Source organism: Phocoena phocoena, chromosome 2 (assembly GCF_963924675.1).
Source record: "Phocoena phocoena chromosome 2, mPhoPho1.1, whole genome shotgun sequence".
Classification (NCBI taxonomy): Eukaryota; Metazoa; Chordata; class Mammalia; order Artiodactyla; family Phocoenidae; genus Phocoena; species Phocoena phocoena.
The window spans coordinates 171,150,431-171,163,777 of NC_089220.1; the positions used below are offsets into that span (position 1 = coordinate 171,150,431).

The 13,347-nt window shown below is 40.4% G+C and overlaps 1 protein-coding gene across 2 annotated transcripts in view; it reads right to left on the minus strand.

Moving 5' to 3' along the window:
* Nucleotides 1-2,697: 2,697 nt before the first annotated feature.
* ITGA8 (integrin subunit alpha 8) overlaps nt 2,698-13,347 on the minus strand; it is a 177,718-nt gene continuing 167,068 nt past the window's right edge. For both annotated transcript variants that reach the window (XM_065871272.1, XM_065871271.1), the window contains 2 exons: nt 4,498-4,620; nt 2,698-2,784 (listed from right to left, as the gene is read on the minus strand). In XM_065871272.1, coding sequence (XP_065727344.1) covers nt 2,698-2,784; nt 4,498-4,620 — 210 coding nt within the window. The remainder of the gene's footprint in view (nt 2,785-4,497; nt 4,621-13,347) is intronic.

Sequence of the window (13,347 nt, forward strand, 5' to 3'; positions counted from 1 at the left end):
TACATGAAAATCTTCACAGATATCTACACGTGTATTTAAATAAAGCAAGAGTTGAGTTCAAAGAGTGGGGCTTCAGTGGCGACTGGTCCATGTTGTTTACTTAGTGTATAAAAATCTCCAAGTTTATAAAACTTGATTTGCCCATTTTTTTCCCATTCTTAAAAGCTAGCTGCAAGTATTTCAAAAGGCATATCTAAAATATAGATGGATTCTAAGAGAAGCACGGCACATTATGAATGATGAAAGTGATTGGCTTTACATGATGAGAAGCAGATTCACTCAGTGCACTGGTAGAATATTCTCCATGTGGAGGGGGGGCGGGGATGCTCAAGAACGCACCTGACCTCAGTGTTCGTTGATGGCTGTCTGTGAACTGCCTGCAGGTGGCAGCGCCTGTCCTTCTAGACGGGGACGACTCTTGGCTGAGACTGTGAGCCTGGAGCTTGCCTCTGAAGTCCTCATACCTGCTCTGTTCTGGATCCAGCCTTGCCCCTGGCACCTCGAGTCTCCTCCAGGTGTCTGTACGCCCTGGCTCATAGGGTCCCAGACCTAAAAGTTCCTTCGCACAGGTTAGCTTAAAAGTCAATAGGTGTGTTTTCTCAGGGATCTTTTATTCTCTCTTGGCCAGAAGTCAGGCATGACGAGAAGAGTTAGGGCTTTATTTGGGGGAAGAGAGACCCATCTCTGTGATATGATTGGAGAGACATCCCTCCCTCCAGTCATCTTACAGAAACGGCCACCTCCCTGTACGACCAATTCTACCCAGACAACTAACACCTAAGACCCCCTGAGGCTGGTGTGGGACCCTCCAACTCTTTGAAACATGTGCAGTTCTCACCCAGGGAGCCACACACACTGGGAGCCAGACTTGGGTTCCTGACAGCTTGAAACCACTACTGTGACAGAATTTAACTCACAAGCGGGCAGAATACGAACTGTTCACTGTGTTCGTCCATGTGCCTTTCGTTTGGTTTCCAAAGAAGTTGTGCAGCTGTAACCAAATGGCTCCTCTCCAGGTTAAGTCATGACCGAAAATTTAGTGTCTGTGAGTCTGGTTCATCTTTCAAATCAAGTGTGATTGTTGAAATAGGGATATAAATTTTCCAACTGCTTCATAAACTTAAGGATTTGGGTCTGCTGGTTCTATCATGCTTAATATTCAGGATATTAATTTTAAAAATAACTAATGCCAGTGTAAACATGCTTTTGATACATAGGTCTATAAAATATTGCACATAAATATAAAATTTGTTCAGCATCTCTTCATAATAGTTTTTCATTATCATAAAAAGGATACAAACTTGGGCAGACTATATAAATTTGGCTGGTCAATTTTACTTGAAAAATGATACTGTTACACATGATTATGGATTATTTACAAGAGTTTTAAACATAAAGTTTCTGTGATGGTTAAATTAAAGACAATGGGAAAATAGCTTAAGTAAAAATTATTTTCCGAAGTCATGTACTATAAAGATTAGCAGTAAAAATGAATAGTAAAGTGGGAATAGGCAATTCTAAATAAAATCCCTAGGAACATGTTTTCTAGGTTCATCTCACATCTGCCTAACTTTATGTTTCCTCCTATTTATGTTTAACATGTCTTTTCTGTGAATATAAGTTTGAGGTGTAGTAGAAAAGAATAGGTGTTTAATACCAAGCTAAATGTTGGCATTGCCTCTTGTAGATATTAAAAATAATATGTTTACCCAAATTATTAAATTGCTTTTTTATTAATGGACTCTAGAAATTTTACCATTACTTTTAAGCACCACCTAGGGTTAAGGGTCCCTGGAAATTTGTATATTGCTAATTAAGTCAATGGAAAGATTATTATTATTATTTTTTTTGTAAAAGGAAATACAAATGCAACTTTTTGCAAAGCTAACTTAAGCAGATGTGAGGCCCTGGAAAGTGTGAATAAAAGTAATTTCAGGTAGAAGGCAGCAAGGTATTGAGTGAAACGGTCTTCGAATACCAATTTGCTTTTCTTTAACGCTGTCTAAATCCTGACTAAGTTCTGCTAAATGATATATTATGCACAAACTGGATATCTCGAAAGGAAATCTAGTGAGTGATTTTGAAAACCAGCGAACCAAATCTTAATTTCCAAATCCTCTAGAGTATCAGCCTAGAGCCATGGAAAATAAATAAATAAATCGTTATCCTCACTTACAAAGATGATCTTTGCCGTTTCCAAAGTACTTTCACAGTCCCAACAGCATAGGTTGGTCTCCCTGAGCAGTAACGTCATTAGAAATGTTTCTTTTCCAGAGGGAGGTGTCAGATATTCCGTTGGATACAGTAGTGTCGGAAGGTTTGGTCCTAGTTCACCTTCTAAAGTCTATCCTAATTCAGACATTGCATCTTTGAGACTTCAGTTGGATTCATCTGGAAAGCAACCTCATGTTCCCATACCCATTTCAAAGTGTCTGCCAAATACGGAAGGACTCAAGCCAAAGACATCTTCCGCGATTGTCCATTGTTTCTGCAGCGTCAAGGATGCTTCCTTCCGGAAAAGGGTCACTGGGATCCGAGGCAGCTTTTCTAAAGCACAGTGTAGACAAGGTGATACCATGGCCTTTCCAATTCTTAGGACACTGTCAGGTAGAGGAAAACCTTGGTTGAACCTTCCTGATCGTTCTTTTCTTTGAACTGGACCAGTGTCGGAGTTTGTTTGGTCTTTGGTTTTCCTTTTCACGCCTCAGGGGTTTTCTCATTGGTCAGCTGTTCCCTGTCATTCATATCATCCTGGGGGGGTCTTGCTCGGTCAAAGAATCCGCACTACAAAGAGAGAAACAGGCTAGCAAGTCAGGTCATCCTGAGAATTTGTGAAAGTCCTCATTCTAAGAGTTTTCCCTTTATTTGTTGTCTAAGGAATTTGGTGCTCTGAGAATATAATCTGCCCAATTCTCCAAATTAGGAGGTGAAAGCAGTGTGTTCTTTACCTGCAGAGAGGAATTAATTGCCTACACAGAGCATCTGTGTCCTTCCTGCCATGTCCATGGTGGTGGGAGAATGTTCATTTTATATAAACCACTTATGGACCTTGTATATTTTTCTGGGTTACAGCAACCTGGCCCAAGGAGTTCCTCTCTGCTTTCGACATGTTTTCTGGAGCCAGCAGCAATGTGAACTGCCAGCCAGGGATGACAGATTCCTGAAGTGGACTGTGGGCTACCTTGGGATGGACTGAAGGAAGAAGTGAGGACATGCTTGTCTATCTCTCTGCACTTGGTGGAACATAAAGTATATGGAGGAAAATTAGATGGGTCCTTTATTTCAATCCCAGAACATCTTCGTGACTCTGAAAATCAGTTAGCAGCTCGGGGAAGAGGTGATTATAGAATTTTCATGCTCCTGAATTTCAAAGGAGTACTTGGTCTAGGAGAATATAACTTTTCCTAGGAACCTAGAACCTTAATTCTTATTGTTTCTTAGGTTGGAAGCCCAGTTTGTTGGGTTTGACTTATAACCATTGAGTCATCTTCCCTTTGTAGGACTAGTGCAATATTCTATCAATTGCTATGTATCGTTGCATCATTTACGGACATAAAGTTTCTATAAGTAACAGACTAACATGAAAGTCTATTTGTAAAGGTAGACTGTGCAATAGACCTTTGTGGGCTCAGGATGGCACAAAACAGCTGATAATGATCAGGAAAGCCATGATTTAACTCAAAAGGCAAGGTTTTCTCAGTTTATTAAGCATGCCTCATGTTGTTTCAAAATAAAAATACACTATGATTTTGGAGAATGCCAACAATGGCGATTAACTAAGATGCGACTGGATTAATTACTTTCACAGTCATGTCACTGTGACATTGTTTCTATTTTGGAATGGAAAGCTCTGTGAAACTTGGCAGTACTGTGGTTTTGGGACCAGAAATTAACTCACATTGTAGACTTTTAGTAGAAACTTCAGCAAAACACATGAAAGAGTAAGTTAAGGCTTCTTAATGGAGATGGACTAGTTGGCAAGATCAAAAAAGCAAGTCTGAGAATATTAGAACATGCATGATCTATGTGGTGTCATTGAAAGCCCATGTAATAATTAATTACTATATTAATTGCATCCGTGTAGTGCTTATAAAGAAAACTCTTAAAGTATTGCTGATAGGGTTGTGTCAACAAAAAGCTTAAGATCTTGATTAATTAAATAAGAAAAAGAAGTCTTCATCATAACATGATCACTCCAAGCATATTGGAAAGAAGATCACAGGTCTTAGTTAACAAAGTCCAACTCTCTTTACATTTATTTACAAGAAATTACAAGATAAAAGTGGCAGTAAACACGCTCAATCTTCTTAAATGTCAGTTGTTTCACAAGCATACTAAGTTTGCCAAAGCAAACAAGACCATTTTCCCTTCATGTCCCTATGTTGGAAATTCCCAAATCATGCCTCTAGCCTTGTCTTTTAAAATCCTAGGTATATCCTTCTAAATCGTCTCCGTGGCCTCTCTACTGAAAAAGGAAAAGAAAGCAAATAAACTTACCTTCCATAAAGCCAAGGTTAAAATGGCCAGAACCAGTAATCCAAGAAGTATTGCTAGTATTATTACCCATAACGGGATCGAGAAGGAAACATTTGGGGTTGCCCAAATAACCGATGTTTTAATCTGGAATGGAACATAAAAGAAATGAGCTCTAACTTGAAAACTACTGGGTGAAATAGAGCAGTAATTACCAATATAATACTGGGGGGTGTATTTCTGAAAGGATCCACGCAATAACTGAAATCACCCCAGGGGAGATTTGACGGTTCACAGCACTCGAACATGGCATCTTAGAAATTGGTACACTCTCAGGCCTCCCAGGTTAGGTGCAAGTCCATTTACAGACACTTGGTGGGTGTTTGGCTTATACCAACCCAGAAACCCTAGAATAGAATTGAGGTGGACCAGGAACCAACAAGGTGGAAAGGAGTTACCTTAAATTGGGTTGGACCTTTTACGGCAAAAAATGGCTAAAAGTAAACCCTACAAAAAGCCAAGTCTGCCCACACGTTTCTCCACAGAACTGGGCTCAACCTCACTGAGAGGTGAGCTTGCAAACAACCATGGACTGCTGGAGTGCAAGAAGGATAGACATCACCTAATTCCTCATTTTACAGATGTGAAAATTGAGTCCCAGGGGACTAAGTGATCCACAGATCTAATTTAGTGTCACTGCCTCTTTAGCCCTAGGCTCTGTGCTCTATCAAGAAAGAGCCCATCATTGCTCTAGTAATCACAGTCATGTAAGGCCATGATGCATTTTATGAAAGTAACTCACATTTTATGAAAGTAACTGTAGTCAGCGACATGAATGCTAATTGTCCCGATGTATTGGAGCTGCCCTCGGTCTTAAATCCAATTTTCAGTTGCTGTTGGGCCTCACTGAATTCCCCACTGTTGCAAGGGAACTTCGACGAAAAATGAGACCTTCCCAGCAGGACTGCACGCTCCATGTGTGCGACCCACCCCTGCCTCCCCACGTGGGAAGAAGCAGCTCTACTATAGCCCATGTGCTGGGGACCTCTGCCTCTGGAGACTCCCAAAAAAACCAAGGAGAGACCCAGCCCTGCCGCACACACCTGCTGTCAAAGAAAAGAGAAAGAAAAATATTCTTGGATCTAAAATGTTATTCACTAAAGCAGGCCTATCTGGTTTTAGAGAGAAGTGAGCATCGCCTCAGTTGAACTGGTTCATGTGCTCCTGGTTTTAACTGTGTTGGTTGGAAGGATCCTGAGTCTCGTCCTGACCCACATGCAGAAACTCTAGGCCACACTTCCCTACCCCACCAGGAGGTGAGGGTGAACTCAGGGTGGGGTGGTGGTTCTGGTGCTTCCCCTGGCTGGAAACATGGGTGTTTTCAGAGCCTGTGCCCTAGTGCTGGGTCCTGCCTCTGCTCATGTCTTTTTTTTTTTTTTTTAATATTTATTGATTTGTTTTTATTATTTATTTATTTATTTTGGCTGTGCCTGGTCTTAGTTGCAGCATGCAGGATCTAGTTCCCCGCCCAGGGATCAAACCCAGGCCCCCTGCACTGGGAGCGTGGAGTCTTACCCACGGGACCACCAGGGAAGTCCCTCTGCTCACATCTTTCCTTCCACCTTCTTAACTAGGTTTGAGCATTCTGCCTGTGCTCTTCTTAGCCTGTCAAGGTTTTTATTGCTTCTTCATCCTGGTCCACGTCCCTTGTGCCACACACGTACTGATGACTTATCCACTTGATTCTCCAGCCCCAAGTATCATTTACATCCAGGCTGAACAACGACACTGATGGTGGTGAAACTGCTAGAGATTCCACGTGGTGAGGAATGCCGGGGACTTGACAGATGCTCTCAGTGAGAGAAAGCCTAGCGTAACCTACTCACCTTTGTACCTTCCTCCTTTACCCGTTAGCTTTCCTGGCCGGTGTTGCCCCTATTCATCCAGAGCATCGATAAGAGGGTTCCATGATAGCAACGTTCCATGACCACAGAGGGATCACACTCACCCTACTTGACACAGTTTGAGGACGGGACACATGGTACCAATTTTGAAGAAATGCATTGCAAGGACTCAAACATCTCCATTCCAGTAATTTACTTTGAAGTGATCCTCTGCATGGATATGGCTCCACAAGCCAGTTGGGGACCAGACAGTTTCTCTTTATATCCCTTTTCCTTGGTGAATTACATCTGATAATGTATGAAATCAGTGCTCAATCCTGCATCTTAAGGTGCTCAGAGAAAAGGCATGAAATGATAACTTAAAATAACCCTAATATTACTGGAGGCACACCGATACAGTTTTTTTTTTTTTTTTAAACATCTTTATTGGAGTATAATTGCTTTACAATGGTGTGTTAGTTTCTGCTGTATGGCAGAGTGAATCAGCTCTATGTATAAATATATCCCCATATCCCCTCCCTCTTGTGTCTCCCTCCCACCCTTCCTATCCCACCCCTCTAGGGGGGTCACAAAGCACTGAGCTGATCTCCCTGTGCTATGCAGCTGCATTGCACTAGATATCTGTTTTACATTTGGTAGTGTATATGTGTCCATGCCACTCTCTCACTTTGTCCCAGCTTACCCTTTCCCCTCCCCGTGTCCTCAAGTCCATTCTCTGTGTCTGCATCTTTATTCCTGTCCTGCCCCTAGAACCATTTTTTACTTTTTTTTTTAGGTTCCATATATATGTGCTAGCATATGGTACTTGTTTCTCTCTTTCTGACTTACTTCATTCTGTATGACAGATTGTAGGTCCATCCACCTCACTACAAACATCTCAATTTCATTTATTTTTATGGCTGAGTAATATTCCATTGTATATGTGTATATCTTCTTTATCCATTCATCTGTCAGTGGACACTTAGGTTGCTTCCATGTCTTGGCTATCGTAAATAGAGCTGCAGTGAACATTGTGGTACATGACTCTTTTTGAATTATGGTTTTCTCAGGGTATATGCCCAGTAGTGGGATTTCTGGGTCATATGGTAGTTCTATTTTTAGTTTTTTAAGGAACCTCCATAGTGGCTGTAGCAATTTAAATTCCCACCAACAGTGCAAGAGGGTTCCTTTTTCTCCACACTCTCTCCAGCATTTATTGTTTCTAGATTTTTTGATGATGGCCATTCTGACTGCTGTGAGGTGATACCTCATTGTAGTTTTGATTTGCATTTCTCTAATGATTAGTGATGTTGAGCATCCTTTCATGTGTTTGTTGGCAATCTGTATATCTTCTTTGGAGAAATGTCTGTTTAGGTCTCCTGCCCATTTTTGGATTGGGTTGTTTGGTTTTTTTGATATTGAGCTGCATGAGCTGCTTGTATATTTTGGAGATTAATCCTTCGTCAGTTGCTTCATTTGCAGATATTTTCTCCCATTCTGAGGGTTGTCTTTTCCTCTTGTTTATGGTTTCCTTTGTTGTGCAAAAGCTTTTAAGTTTCATTAAGTCCCATTTGTTTATTTTTGTTTTCATTTCCTTTTCTCTAGGAGGTGGGTCAAAAAGGATCTTACTGTGATTTACATCATAGAGTGTTCTGCCAAGAGTTTGATAGTGTCTGGCCTTACATTTAGGTCTTTAATCCATTTTGAGTTTATTTTTGTGTATGGTGTTAGGGAGTGTTCTAATTTCATTCTGTTACATGTAGCTGTCCAGTTTTCCCAGCACTACGTATTGAAGATGCTGTCTTTTCTCCATTGTATATTCTTGCCTCCTTTATCAATGATAAGGTGACCACATGTGCATGGGTTTATCTCTGGGCTTTCTATCCTGTTCCATTGATCCATATTTGTTTTTGTGCCAGTCCCATACTGTCTTGGTTACTGTAGCTTTGCAGTATAGTATGAGGTCAGGGAGTCTGATTCCTCCAGCTCCGTTTTTCTTTTTCAGTATTGCTTTGGCTATTCGGGGTCTTTTGTGTTTCCATACAAATTGTGAAATTTTTTGTTCTAGTTCTGTGAAAAATGCCATTGGTAGTTTGACAGGGATTGTATTGAATCTGTAGATTGCTTTGGGTAGTATAGTCATTTTCACAATGTTGATTCTTCCAATCCAAGAACGTGGTATATCTCTCCATCTTTTTGTATCATCTTTAATTTTTTCATCAGTGTCTTATAGTTTTCTGCATACAGGTCTTTTGTCTCCTTAGGTAGGTTTATTCCTAGGTATTTTATTCTTTTTGTTGCAGTGGTAAATGGGAGTGTTTCCTTAATTTCTCTTTCAGATTTTTCATCATTAGTGTATAGGAATGCAAGAGCTTTCTGTGCATTAATTTTGTGTCCTGTTACTTTACCAGATTCACTGATGACCTCTAGTAGTTTTCTGGTAGCATCTTTAGGATTCTCTATGTATGGTATCATGTCATCTGCAAACAGTGACAGTTTTGCTTCTTCTTTTCCAATTTGTATTCCTTTTATTTCTTTTTCTTCTCTGATGGCTGTGGCTAAAACTGTTAAACCTATGTTGAATAATGATGGTGAGTAGGCAACCTTGTCTTGTTCCTGATCTTAGGGGAAATGGTTTCACTTTTTCACCATTGAGAATGATGTTGGCTGTGGGTTGGTCATATATGGCCTTTATTATGTTGAGGTCGGTTCCCTCTATGCCTACTTTCTGGAGAGTTTTTTTTTTTTATCATAAACGGGTGCTGAATTTTGTCAAAAGCTTTTTCTGCATCTATTGAGATGATCATATGGTTTTTATCCTTCAATTTGTTAATATGGCATATCACATTGATTGATTTGCGTATACTGAAGAATCCTTGCATTCCTGGGATAAACCCCACCTGATCATGGTGTATGATCTTTTTAGTCTGCTGTTGGATTCTGTTTGCTAGTATTTTGTGGAGGATTTTTGCATGTATGTTCATCAGTGATATTGGCCTGTAGCTTTCTTTTTTTGTGACATCTTTGGTTTTGGTATCAGGGTGATGGTGGCTTCGTAGAATGAGTTTGGGAGTGTTCCTCCCTCTGCTATATTTTGGAAGAGTTTGAGAAGGATAGGTGTTAGCTCTTCTCTAAATGTTTGACAGAATTCTCCTGTGAACCCACCTAGCCCTGGGCTTTTGTTAGTTGGAAGATTTTTTTTTTTTTTTTTTGCGGTACACGGGCCTCTCACTATTGTGGCCTCTCCCGTTGCTGAGTATAGGCTCCAGACGTGCAGGCTGTGCAGGCTCAGCGGCCATGGCTCACGGGCCCAGCCGCTCCACGGCATGTGGGATTTTCCCGGACCAGGGCACGAACCCGTGTCCCCTGCATCGGCAGTCGGACTCTCAACCACTGCGCCACCAGGGAAGCCCTGAGATGTTTCTTGAGGTACGATTGTATTGCTATAAACTTCTCTCTTAGAACTGATTTTGCTGCATCCCATAGGTTTTGGGTCATCGTGTTTTCGTTGTCATTTGTTTCTAGGTATTTTCTGATTTCCTCTTTGATTTCTTCAGTGATCTCTTGGTTATTTAGTAGCATATTGTTTAGCTTCTATATGGTTTTTTTTTCTTGTAATTGATATCTAGTCTCATAGCATTGTGGTCAGAAAAGATACTTGATACGTTTTCAATTTTCTTAAATTTACCAACGCTTGATTTGTTACGGAAGATATGATCCATCCTGGAGAATGTTTCATGAGCACTTGAGAGGAAAGTGTATTCTGTTGTTTTTGGATGGAATGTCCTATAAATATCAATTAAGTCCATCTTGTTTAATGTATCATTTAAAGCTTGTGTTTCCTTATTTACTTTCATTTTGGATGATCTGTCAGCCCACTTGGTGAAAGTGGGCTGTTGAAGTCCCCTACCATGATTGTGTTACTGTCGATTTCCCCTTTTATGGCTGTTAGCATTTGCCTTATTGTATTGAGGTGCTGTTATGTTGGGTGCATAAATATTTACAATTGCCCTATCTTCTTCTTGGATTGATCCCTTGATCATTATGTAGTGTCCTTCTTTGTGTCTTGTGATAGCTGTTACTTTAAAGTATTTTGTCTGATATGAGAATTGCTTCTCCAACTTTCTTCTGATTTCCATTTGCATGGAATATCTTTTTCCATCCCCTCACTTTCAGTCTGTATGTGTCCCTAGGTCTGAAGTGGGTTTTTTGTAGACAGCATATATATGGGTCTTTTTTTTGTATCCATTCAGCCATTCTGTGTCTTTTGGTTGAGTGTTTAATCCATTTACATTTGAGGTAATTATCAATATGTATGTTCCTATTACCATTTTCTTAATTGTTTTGGGTTTGTTTTTATAAGTGTTTTCCTTCTCTTATGTTTCCTGCCTAGAGAAGTTCCTGTAACATTTTTTTGTAAAGCTGTTTTGGTGGTGCTGAATTCTCTTAGCTTTTGCTTGTCTGTAAAGGTTCTAATTTCTCCATTGAATCTGAATGACATCCTTGTTGGGTAGAGTAATCTTGGTAGAGTAACCCTAACCCTAACCCTAACCCTTTCATCACTTTGCATATGTCCTGCCACTCCCTTCTGGCTTGCAGAGTTTTTCTGAAAGATCAGCTGTTAATCTTATGGGGATTCCCTTGTATATTATTTGTTGCTTTTCCCTTAATTTTTGATAGCTTGATTAATATGTGTCTTGGCATGTTTCTCCTTGTATTTATCTTGTATGGGACTCTCTGCATTTCCTGGACTTGATTATTTCCTTTCCCTTATTAGGGAAGTTTTTTGAACTATAATCTCTTCAAATATTTTCTCAGTCCCTTTCTTTTTCTCTTCTTCTTCTGGGACCCCTATAATTCAAATGTTGGTGTGTTTAATGTTGTCCCAGAGGTCTCTGAGATTGTCTTCAATTCTTTTCATTCTTTTTTCTTTATTCTGCTCTGTGGTAGTCATTTCCACTATTTTATCTTCCAGGTCACTTATCTGTTCTTCTTCCTCAGTTATTCTGCTATTGAATCCTTCTAGAGAATTTTAAATTTCATTTATTGTGCTGTTCATCATTGTTTGTTTGCTCTTTAGTTCTTCTAGGTCCTTGTTAAACGTTTCTTGTATTTTCTCCATTCTATTTCCAAGATTTTGAATCATCTTTACTATTATTACTTTGAATCCTTTTCCAGGTTGACTGCCTATTTACTCTTCATTTGTTAGGTGTGGTGGGTTTTTATCTTGCTCCTTTATCTGCTGCGTATTTCTCTGTCTTCTCATTTTGCTTATCTTACTATGTTTGGGGTCTCCTTTTCGCAGTCTGCAGGTTCATAGTTCCCGTTGATTTTGGTGTCTGCCCCAGGTGGGTAAGGTTGGTTCAGTGGGTTTTGTAGGCTTCCTGTTGGAGGGGTGTGGTGCCTGTGTTCTGGTGGATGAGGCTGGATATTGTCTTTCTGGTGGGCCAGACTGTGCCTGGTGGTGTGTTTTGGGCTGCCTGTGAACTTAGTATGATTTTAGGCAGCCTCTCTGCTAATGGGTGTGGTTGTGTTCCTGTCTTGCTAGTTGTTTGGAATGGGGTGTCCAGCACTGGAGTTTGCTGGTTGTTGAGTGGAGCTGGGTCTTAGCGTTGACATTGAGATCTCTGGGAGAGCTCTCGCCGGTTGATATTACGTGGGGCCAGGAGGTCTCTAGTGGGCCAATGTCCTGAACTCGGCTCTCCCACCTTAGAGGCTCAGGCCTGACACCCGGCTGGAGCACCAAAACCCTGTCAGCCACACGGCTGCAGCATCCATCTGCCATTATTGTTGCTTTCTTTCTCTCTCAACAACTGAGCATGATAACATACACCCTCTTTCTCCTGAACCAGGAGAAGCTGAAGAACTGGTGGGAGCAGGACGGGCCACAGTCACAGTTGAGGCTTGACTCCAAAAAAGTCAAAACAGCGCGAAGCCCCTTCTTCCTGCGCCCTGCACCAACTTTCCCAGCATGTGAGCTACCGCATCACTTTCGCCTTCTGATACAGTTTTCAGAATGAGAATTTCGGAACTACAAAGGGTAGTAGTGGTCATGCACTCATAAGCCAGTTACAGTGACCTAGGAGATAGAAAATCTGGTGCCATGGACAATTCTGAGGTTTCTTATAAATGTTTCTTCCCCCTAAGCTCTAAGTCCACTAAGGAAACAACATAGTTTTGGTCTGTATTTTGTGCATGTGTTAGAGATCACCAAAATTTACTAATAGATAATTTACAGGAACACAGGCAACAATACTTTTCCATGTTCCCTCTTCTGATTTACCTAATTAATATCTGAAGTCACCTCCCAATGTTTCATTTTAACATAGGAAACAGTTCTAATTTTGTAAGTTAAAAAAAATGCTAAGCTAAAGGAGTTGAAATAAGGGCTGATGGTCTGTTCAAATTGTTGGTTTAATAAAAAGAAATGGAATGAGAAAATAGCTGCTGAGTTTTTGCTGAGTTTCTTTGCCACTTGGCTATTGCAGGCTTCAATGTCTTATCTATAAAACTAGTCTGTCGGCATACAGATGGCCAAAAGGCACGTGAAAAGATGCTCAACATCACTAATTATTAGAGAAATGCAAATCAAAAGTACAACGAAGTATCACCTCACACTGGTCAGAATGGCAATCATCAAAATATCTACAAAAAATAAATGCTGGAAAAGGTGTGGAGAAAAGAGAACCCTTTTACAGTGTTGGTGGGAATGTAAATTGGTACAGCCACTATGGAGAACAGTATGGAGGTTCCTTAAGAAACTAAAAATAGAGCTACTGTATGATCCAGCAATCCCACTCCTGGGCATATATTCGGAGAAAACCATAATTCAAAAAGATACATGCATCCCAGTGTTCACTGCAGCACTATGTATTTACAATAGCCAGGACATGGAAGCAACCTAAATGTCCATCGAGAGATGAATGGATAAAGAAGATATGGTACATATATACAATGAAATATTTCTCACCCATAAAAAAGAACAAAATAA